Here is a 10,319-nt window from a genome sequence, read left to right on the forward strand (position 1 = left end):
ATCTTTTTTGTACAGTTCTGTGTATTCTTGCCACCTCTTCTTAATATCTTCTGCTTCTGTTAGGTCCCTCCCATTTCTGTCCTTTATTGAGCACATCTTTGCATGAAGTGTTCCCTTGGTATCTCTAATTATCTTGAAGAGATCTCTAGTCTTTCCCATTCTGTTGTTTTCCTCTATCTCTTTGCATTGATCACTGAGGAAGGCTTTCTTATCTTTCCTTGCTATTCTTTGGAACTCTGCATTCAGATGGGTATATCTTTCCTTTTCTCATTTGCTTTTCGCTTCCCTTCTCTTCACAGCTATTTGTAAGGCCTCCTCAGACAGCCATTTTGCTTTTTTGCATTTCTTTTTCTTGGGGATGGTCTTGATGCCCATCTCCTGTACAATGTCACGAACCTCTGTCCATAGTTCATCAGGCACTCTGTCTGTCAGATCTAGTCCCTTAAATCTATTTCTCTCTTCCACTGTATAGTCATAAGGGATTTGATTTAGGTCATACCTGAATGGTCTAGTGGTTTTCTCCACTTTCTTCAATTTCAGCCTGAATTTGGCAATAAGGAGTTCATGATCTGAGCCACAGAGCTCCTGGTCTTGTTTTTGCTGACTGTATAGAGCTTCTCCATCTTTGGCTGCGAAGAATATAATCAATCTGATTTTGGTGTCGACCATCTGGTGATTTCCATGTGTAGAGTCTTCTCTTGTGTTGTTGGAAAAGGGTGTTTTCTATGACTAGTGCATTCTCTTGGCAGAACTCTATTAGCCTTTGCCCTGCTTCATTTTGTACTCCAAGGCCAAATTTGCCTGTTACTCCAGGTGTTTCTTGACTTCCTACTTTTGCATTCCAGTCCCCTATAATGAAAATGACATCTTTTGGGGATGTTAGTTCTAGAAAGTCTTGTAGGTCTTCATAGAACTGTTCAACTTCAGCTTCTTCAGCATTACTGGTCAGGGCATAGACTTGGATTACCGTGATATTGAATGGTTTGTCTTAGAAATGAACAGAGATCATTCTGAGTTGAGTATAGCAAGTAGTTGGGTGCATTCCAAATGACCTGAATCAGAGAGCTGGAAAGGACATTAAAGATGATCTAACTGACTTCCTTATTTTGCAACCTGTGGATCAGAAGCCGAGTGTGTGTGTGTTTTAGGAGCCAAACTGGTCTAGATGCCAGGTTTCCACGTGTCCAAAACAGAGTCCTCTCTCTGCCCCCTCTCTGCTGCAAAACCTTTGAGGGGGTCCTGAAGGAAGCTCACTAATAGTTGTGAGTCTTTGAAAATGAATAAAACCTCCATTTTTCTTAAAACATAGAGATGGACTAATGGATTTCTGAGGGTTCCTTCCAGCCCAGGGTGGGAATCAGTTTTCCTGTAATTCTCACTTTGGGGCGTTCTTTGGAAGCATGGCTGCTGCAATTGTGCCATCTAGTGATGTGATGTAGGTATTGCGCCACCAGCCAAATACATTATTGCACTTTTCTATTAATAAACGCTGCAGAGAAAAGCAGCTGAGTGAAAAGAGCATTAAGTCTCCTCCCTACCCTTGCCTTGGCTCATTCCCTCCGGCAATGGGAACTTTAAAGGAAACTCCCCAACCTCTCTGACCTGAAGCATAAAACTTTCTCCTCAGCATCTGTCTGCAGGGTTTAGGGTGGGAAGGTAGTGGCACTGGGGGCTGTGTTTCCTGTACCAATCTCTGGGAGGCACGATGCCCAGCCTATGGGTACATTCAGTCATCCTCCGTGCTCCACAAAAGCGATTTTCCCGTGTCCATCACTTGCCATCACCCTGTCAGGATGGTGCCACGTCTAGCTCCAGGCTGGAGCCTTCCTTCAATCCACCCAAGAGCTGGGACACCCCTTCCTTCCTCCGCCCACCCTTATTCATCCTCCTGGGGTGCCCCCCTCTCAAGTCCACGGTCAGCCAGCCTGCAGGGTGAGAGAAGGAACCACAGGGGGCGCAGTCCTGTTCCTGTAAGTTACATGGTCTGACGTGGGACTGAATTGTGTCCCCAAAATTCATATGGTAAAGCCCCTAGTCTCCAGTGTGATGGTACTTGGAGGTAAAAACCTTTGGCAATTATGTTTTGGTGAAGTCATGAGAGTGGAGCCCTCATAAGGGGATTAGTCTGTCTCTCTGACTCTCTCTGGGAGAAGGCAATGGCACCCCACTCCAATACTCTTGCCTGGAAAATCCCATGGACGGAGGAGCCTGGTGGGCTGCAGTCCATGGGGTTGCTAGGAGTCGGACACGACTGAGCAAATTCACTTTCACTTTTCACTTTCATGCACTGGAGAAGGAAATGGCAGCCCACTCCAGTGTTCTTGCCTGGAGAATCCCAGGGACGGGGGAGCCTGGTGGGCTGCCGTCTTAGCAGCAGCAGCAGCTGACTCGCTTGCTTGCTTGCTCTCTTTCCCTCTCCCCTTTTTTCTCTCCGTTAGGATTCAGCAGGAAATTAGCCACCTGGAAGCCAGAAAGAGGCCTTACCAGAACGCAATCATGCTTGCACTTTGATTTCAGACTCCAAGTCTCCAAATCCGTGAGAAATCAATGTCTGTTATTGAAGCCACTCAGTCTGTAGTGTTTTGTCCTAGCAACCCAAGCAGACCAAGACATGGTCTGAGTCCCGGTTTGAAGTATTGGAAGTCAGTCCATTCAAAGAAAATCTTGCAGATGGGTCAGTTTTACCCATATGTCTTCCCAGATGGGATGAGTGTTGAGCCTTACTGATGGGCTGGCCAGGAGGAAGCTGTGTGTGTGTGCTTAGTCATGCGAACCCATGGACTACAGCCTGCTAGGCTCTCCCACGAGATTCTCCAGGCAAGAATACTGGAGTGGATCGCCATTCCTTTCACCAAGGATCTTCCCAATCCAGGGATTGAACCTGGGTCTCCTGCATTGCAGGTGGATCCTTTACCATCTGAGCCACCAAAAAAGCTGAGGAGGAGGCTAGGGCAGGGAAAAGATGACTAGGAGCACAAGGGTTCTTGTGTCTTCAAATGAGTAAGCTGAATACCATAAGGAGCCCAGTGAGCCATACCAGTTCCTGAGGAGGTTCACCAAGTAGGAAATGCTTCCAGAACTAATCCCTCAGGAGCCGAGGTGGCTGATCCAGAACAGCCATCAGGACTGTGAGTAGAGATCACAGTGCAATGTCACAAGATAAAAGGAGTCTGGGTCCGAGGACTTTGTGCAGAACGGCTGGACAGCCAACCCTTCAGTGGGAGGGGAAAATGTACTTTTTGTGTCTTTTAAGCCACTGTCTTTTAGTCTCCGTAACCCACAGCCAAAGATAATCATAACTGATATTGCATTCAATAAGTGTTGGCTGTTATCTGTCACATGATCACAACCATTTAATGTCTGTCTTCCCACTGGATTGTAAGCTCCATGAGGGCAGGAGCTCTGTGTCTGCCCAGTTAAGTGTATCCTCAAGGCCCAAGCCAGTGCCATACACACAGCCGGCACTCAGTAAGTGTCTGTCAGATAAGTCTGTGACCCCCTTTCCTGCCCTTTTCCTCCCTGAACCTGAGTACCAGCCTTGTGTCATCTTTTCCACTAAGGTCTCACTTAAAGCCCATTAAGAAAGATCATCCCAGTCACATGTCGCTTCCTCTTGGTGCAGGGCCCTTGGAAATCACAGTGTGTGTGACACGGCAGAAGTTGTCCTGCTGGTGTTGTTCTGTGTGGTGGTCATTCTGTGGTTAGTCCCTGGATGCTTACATCCTTGCTTAACTGCACGGTAATTGACTTTGGAGGGGAAAACACTTTCAGTTTTTAATCATTGGGAGCTTGGCCCCAATTCCTCCTAAATGTTTACAGCGGACAATAAATACTTCATGGAGAAAAAAAGGGAGGGAGGGAAGGTGGGAGGGAAGAAAGGAAAAGGGAGTGAGGAAAACCCGACAAGGCCCCAACCCGACTGAGGAGGAATGCTGGCATTTCAAGTTGGGGAGAGTGACTCTTAAAAAGGAGAAATAGGGACTTCCCTGGCAGTCCAGTGGTTAAGACTTCACCTTCTAATGTAGGGCATGTGGGTTTGATCCCTGGTTGGAGAGCTAAAATCCCACATGTCTCATGGCCAAAAAGCCAAAACATAAAACAGAAGCAGTATTGTAACAAATTCAATAAAGATTTTTTAAATGATCCACATAAAAATCTTAATTAATTAATTAATTAAAAAGGAGAAATAATGGGGTGTTCCCTGGTGGCCTAGTGGCTAGGATTCCAGGCTTTCACTGCCATGGCCTGGGTTCAATCCCTGATTGGGAATCTGAGATTATCCGGCAATAAAATAAATAAAAATTAAAAGGAGAAATAAGCAAGGCCCAAAACGATCAAGCAGAATGGTAGGGATAATACAAGAGAGAAGCTCCCAAGAGCCTAACTTGAAAAAAATTTCAAAGGCCGATTGATGTGTGTCGAAAAATGGGAAAATTGGGGATTCTGGGGACCTGGGTTCATGGGTCATTAGCTGTGACCTTGGGTGGAGTCAAGTCTCTCCTAAGGAGCCATTGCCTTACTTTTACAATTAGCAGGTCTGACTCAGTCAGTGGTCTTCTGGTTGTGCCCTAAGGAGCCCAGGTAGAGACTCAAGACACAGGCATCCATCCCTCACTCCTCAGCTGGAGAATCTCTGCTCCATTCGGTTCATGCATTGGCTTCTGCACAGAATTTAGTTTGAGTAAAAGGCTATGGAGCCAAGACTTCCCTGCTGGTTCAGTGGTTTAAGACTCTGCTCCCAATGTAAGGGGCCCGGGTTCAATCCCTGGTCTGAGAACTAGATCCTATATGCCTCAGCTAAGAGCCCATGAATGGTAATAGCCACAACTACGACCCAGCACAGCCAAGTAAATAAATAAACAATTTTTTAAAAGGCTATGGAGCTACAACCACGTTTGAAAACCGCTGGAGTCAATGACCCCTATCACAACCACATAAAGATCTCAAGTTTTATGATTCAACAGGTCTCTCCCATCACTGGAGCCCCTTCCTCACAGAAGAAAAGATACACATGGGCCTTGGTCTCATCTTCCCAACCAGACTTTAAATTCTGAGGAGGCTGAGTTTGGGCTCATGGTTCTCAGCTTCCCGTGACAACTTCCCTTTTGGGCTCATGGACTCTCAGCCTTGGCTGGACTTATAAAGGGTGTTTCACAAAGTTCTGCAGCTGGATGCCGTGAGAGGGCAGCAGAAAGGCTGTGAGAGGAGGAGGGTCTAATCCACCTTGGGGGCTCTCAGGGATGTGGGGACCCCCATCCAGGGGGTTCTGCTCGTATGTGTGTCTCTCATTTCATGACCTGGTCTGTCCCCTTCTCAGTCTCTGGTTTCTTGTCTCTCCTTTTCCCAGCTGCCTCCCGCCACACCCCTGCCTGCCCAGCCTGAGGTCTGTGCTCCCTCTGAAGCCTTGATGCTCTCCCTGATGCAGAGTCCTGTATGGAGTCCTGGATGTGGCCAGGGAGTCAGTGAGATGCCCACAGGCATCAGGGGCCTTGCTCTCAGGGGAAGAGACACCTAAGGGGCCCATATGAAGATACAAGGACTGGGACTTCCCTGGTGGCCCAATGATTAAGACTCTGAGTTTCCAATGCAGGGGACAGGTGCAAGTTACATCCCCAGTCAGGGAACCAGGATCCCGTATGCCATGTGGCGTGATCAAAAGTTACAAGAACCATAAACAAAATGTGGTACCTGCACACATACAATGGAACACTATTCCTCCTTAAAAAAGAAGGGAATTCTCACACTACAACACAAATGAACCTTGAAGACATTACGTGAAGTGAAATAAACCAGTCACAAAAAGACAAATACACTATGACTCCACTCATATGAGCTGTCTAGAGTAGTCAAATTCATAGATCCAGGAAGTAGAATGGTGGTCGCCAGGGATTGGAGAGAGGGAGAAATGGGGATTTATTGTTTAATGGATATAGAGTTTCAGTTTTAAAGATGAAAAAGTTCTGGAGACTTGCTACACACCAATGTGAACACACTTAACACTGCGGAACTGAACACTTAAAAACTGTTAAGATGGAAAATTGTATATTATGTGCTGCAAGAATACTGGAGTGGGTTGCCATTTCCTTCTCCAGGGGATCTTCCCAACCCAGGGATTGAATCCGGGTCTTCTCTATTGCAGGCAGATTCTTTACCATCTGAGCCACTAGGGAAGTCCCATTATGTTATGCACATTTTACCACAATTTTTTTTTAAAAGAAGAGGAGGGAGCAAGGACCATTTGAGGATCCCTTGGTATCCCCAGGGCTCCTAGTGGCCCTCTTTCTGCTTGTCACCCGGACAGACCTAAGGTAGAGAATGAGCCTTGGAAGGAAATGAAGCTCCTCCTGATAACAGCTCCTCAGACTGAAGACCCTTCCAAAACTCTCTGCTCACGGTGTGACCCTCCTGTTTCTAGCTCCCTGGGCCCCGGCCCATGTCCCCCAGCTCCCAGATATTGCTCATTCTTCTGAGGAATATGCATGAGGCCTCAGGTGACATTATCACACACACACTCACAAAAACCCAACTCAACAAATTAATTGGCTTTAAAAAACAACTCAGAGGCTGGTTGGGACCTCAGCCCAGCCTTGCTGAAGCTGTTTATTTATGGGGAGGACTGTGGGCCCTTGAAGTCCCCAGGGCTGCCATGCAGTGGAAAGTCCAGGACTCCAGCTCCAGCTCAGTCACTCTGGGCCTCTTGGTAACTCACCTGGGCTAAGGCCCCGGGCCAGGCACCTGAAAGAGAGCGTGAGACGGAAAGGGTTCTACTTCCCCCTCCACACCCCAGCTCCTGATGATGACCCCACCTCCACCAGCCGGCACCAAGGCCGTAGGGGCTCAGGGAAGGGGGTGAAGAGGATCAGGGTCAAGGCCCTAGGCCCAGGACATTCTCTTCCACCTGCAACCTGGCTCCTCACAGCCAGAAGCCCACAGAGGAAGCCCCACCTGAGCGATTCGTCTGGCCTTGAGAGACCCCGGAAGAGGCAGGAGGGGGTGACTGGTGGGTCCAGATTGGGGGCAAAGACCAAGGAGGGCAGGGGCAGGGCAGGAAGGGATGAAGGGGAGGTGACGGGAGCACTAAGAATGCAGGGGCGATGGGTGGGGCCGGACTGCTCTCTGTCTTCTGCAGTGTCCTCGAGGGGGTGAAGCCGGAAGAGAAGAGCTCTAGGGCATGTGGTGTGGCTCTGGGCACCCCCCGGGGGGGTGGGCTGCACTCACCCTGGAGGGGTCTGCTTCACCCAGACATGATGTGCTTGACAAAGGCTGGAAAAGAAGACGGAAAACAGCCACATCACATGGCCCCTCTCGGCCCCTTAAACCCCTCCTGCTTTATACCACCAGACTGCAAACCTTCCCACCACCCTTTCTTCAGACTATGATTTCGTTTCATGTTTGGGATTGATGGGGAGAAGGTGGAAGAAAGGAAGGGAACTAACCGCTGCTCTGTGTGCCCTCTCTGTGCTGATACCAGACATGGATGAAATGAGCTACATTATCTCTGCCAATCCCTGCAACCCTGGGAAAGGGGCCAGCATCACCCCGTTGCTCAGATGAGAAAACCAATGTTAAGAGGAGGTAAGCGACTTGCTTAAGATCACCCAGCTGGTATATCACAGAGCTATCTCCAAAATCCACGCTCCTTCCATTATGCAGTGATGTTCACTCCCAGGAGGGAAAAGAGCAATATCCACTGGGAGCTCACCAAAGACCGTGGGGCACTCCTGCATCTGTTCTGTCCTGCAGCCTCTCCTGGCCGGAACTGTACCCACCCCACCCCATCCCTGGCTGCCTGAGGAAGTGCGAAATGAGCTGGTACCTTCGTAATTGATGCAGCCATTGGCATCCTCCTGACCTGCTAACAGCTGCTCCACTTCAGCCTCACTCATCTTCTCCCCTGGGGTGGGAGACAGTGGGCACTTAATGACAGATGGGCAAAGGAGGACCGGCCAAACCCAAACACCCCCTTGAGTCTGATGGCCCAGGACTTCCTGGATCAAGGAAGTGGTCAAACCAAACCACCCCCAAGGCTCTGAAAGGTGGAGTCAAGGTCTTAAGACCCTTCCTAGCCCCCAAGGTCTCTCCCTCTGCCTACAGCCACCAGTGGGTGAGCAGACCAAGGCCCTAGTGACAGAGGCAAAGACAAGGACAGGGGCCCTGGGTCCCACCTTTCAGGCCTCACCCTGCAATGCCAGCCTGCTCTCCTCTCCTTCCAACCCTGCTGAGCAAACCCAGTTGGGGACGATGGTACCTACAGAACCCAGGGAGACGGGCTTGGACCAGAACATGAGACTCAGGATGCAGGGAGCCCCACGTCACCCCAACATACACCATGCTTCTTCTGTTCCTCTCCCTTGGGCTCTGCCCCTGCCTGGCGGGCATACGTACCCAGGGTGGCAAGGACGTGGCGAAGCTCAGCGCCCATGACCGTGCCATTGCTCTCCTTGTCGAATACACGCAGCCCCTCCACGAAGTCCTCGTAGGTGCCCTGCTCCTTGTTTCGGGAGATGTGCTGCAGGATGGGCAGGAAGGTCTCAAAGTCCAGCATCTTGGAATTCATCTCTTCCGGCAGGGACCGGGAAGGAAAGGAATTCGACGTGAGCTTGAGGGGACCAGAGGCTCGGGAGGGGTCTCATCCGGCCGGCTCTGCCAGGCTAGCCCAGAGCTCGGCTGCCGTCACTTCTGGGTGGGGCCCCCAGTCAGGAATCCTGGAGGGCACAAAGCCCCAGGAGCCCGGCAAGAGCTGGCTCTGGGCACTCTTCTCAGTGAAAGGACCCGGGACCTGTGACTCCACCCTGACCTCTGAACTCCATGCGGCCAGTGGGGCAGGGAGGTGAGCAGCCCCAAGTTCTCACATTCTCACATTCACAACTTAGACTTCGGATACTCCCAGTCTCAAGGGTAAACCGACAAGACTGCAAAAAGAAAACTTTGCACAACTCCAAATTTGGGTCCCCTCACTAGTCCCCACCGCCTGGAGCAAGTCTGAATCAATAATGACTAGCACCTGTCTCCCACATTGTGGTGTGTTAAAAGTTTTAATTTACTTTTGTGTTTTTGACAAGCTATAAACTGCAAAAAGAAATTGGCAAAAGACAATTTCTGTTATTAAACTACAGATTGCAATAATTATTTAAAGAATTCCTACTGAACAATAGGAAAAAGATGAGAAACCTGGAATAAAAACTCTTGAATATTTACCAAAGTTAAAAAAAACAATACTTTCATAGAGGTAAAACCATTTTTAAGTATCCCAAGGCTGACATTGCTTTCTTTTATAACCCAGAAACCTCCCACAATGGAAAGACCCAAATATCTTTTGCCCTCTGAGAAGCTCTGCTGACACAGGCAGGCTCCTGGTCCTCTGGTCCTTTCTGACCCACATCCTTCACCTTTTCTTCCACAGCAAGAGTAGGAAGGGAAGGACCCAGAACCAAGCAAGAGGGCAGGAAGGCCCCAATATAGGGCCCAGGAAATCTCTAGAAACGATCCACCCTGGCTAAGGGCTCCTGCCCAGTTCTGCCCAGCCCCGGCCCCTCAGAAGGACTCATGTGTTAGGGCAGCTGTTAGCCTGACTGCCACAGTGACAGATGACATTCACAAATGGGACCCCTTGTACCACTTTCTAAACCCTCATTCACTAAAACCTATCTAATGCAAACCAGTGAAACAGGCATCATTATAGAGCTGAGCCGGAGTCTGCTCTAATTTATATTAAATGAATAATTTGCAATCTCAGTGCCGTATTATCAGAAACACATTATCTGTGATACAACTCATGGTGGTCACGGGACATCTCAGTGCTGTAACACCTCACCCACAATTTCTGGTGGAGGCGGGGGCGGTGGTCAGTTCCCAATTTCCCTCCCAGCCCCCCCCGCCTCATGTCCCAGGTGCCCTGAAGCAGCAGAAAGTCACGCCTGCTCCCCAGGAGCTCCCACTCTCACAGAGAACATGAGAACAAGCCCAGGTCACACTCTTTTGAGGACTGACCAAGGGCCAGATGTTTCCGGGTCATTCTAGCAATGGGAGGCAGGTAACCTGAGGAGAGCATGTTGGTCTTGAAGGGAGAGAGCCCCAGGGGTGGAGAGGGGAGGCTGACCTTCCGGCTTGGGCTTGCCCAGGACACGCAGCACCTCGGCATTGGTGGGGTTCTGGCCCAGGGCTCGCAGCACGTCCCCACACTGCCCATAGGCGATCTTCAGCTCTCCGGTCGGGGTCCGGTCAAACAACGAAAAGGCCTCTTTGAACTCTGCAGAGAAAAGACTGACTGCAGCCCCCTGGGGCCAAGCGAAGGCAGTGACTAGGGGCTGATCAGCTTC

At 49.7% G+C, this 10,319-nt stretch overlaps 1 protein-coding gene across 1 annotated transcript in view; it reads right to left on the reverse strand.

Annotated features, from left to right (window-relative positions):
* Positions 1-6,541: 6,541 nt before the first annotated feature.
* Positions 6,542-10,319, reverse strand: part of MYL4 (myosin, light chain 4, alkali; atrial, embryonic) — a 37,568-nt gene continuing 33,790 nt past the window's right edge. The window contains exons 5-9 of the mRNA XM_010832376.1: positions 10,100-10,249; positions 8,386-8,559; positions 7,817-7,894; positions 7,219-7,263; positions 6,542-6,735 (exon numbers count right to left, since the gene is read on the reverse strand). Coding sequence (XP_010830678.1) covers positions 7,235-7,263; positions 7,817-7,894; positions 8,386-8,559; positions 10,100-10,249 — 431 coding nt within the window. The 3' untranslated portion in view covers positions 6,542-6,735; positions 7,219-7,234. The remainder of the gene's footprint in view (positions 6,736-7,218; positions 7,264-7,816; positions 7,895-8,385; positions 8,560-10,099; positions 10,250-10,319) is intronic.

Source organism: Bison bison, unplaced genomic scaffold (assembly GCF_000754665.1).
Source record: "Bison bison bison isolate TAMUID 2011002044 unplaced genomic scaffold, Bison_UMD1.0 scf7180017861046, whole genome shotgun sequence".
Classification (NCBI taxonomy): Eukaryota; Metazoa; Chordata; class Mammalia; order Artiodactyla; family Bovidae; genus Bison; species Bison bison.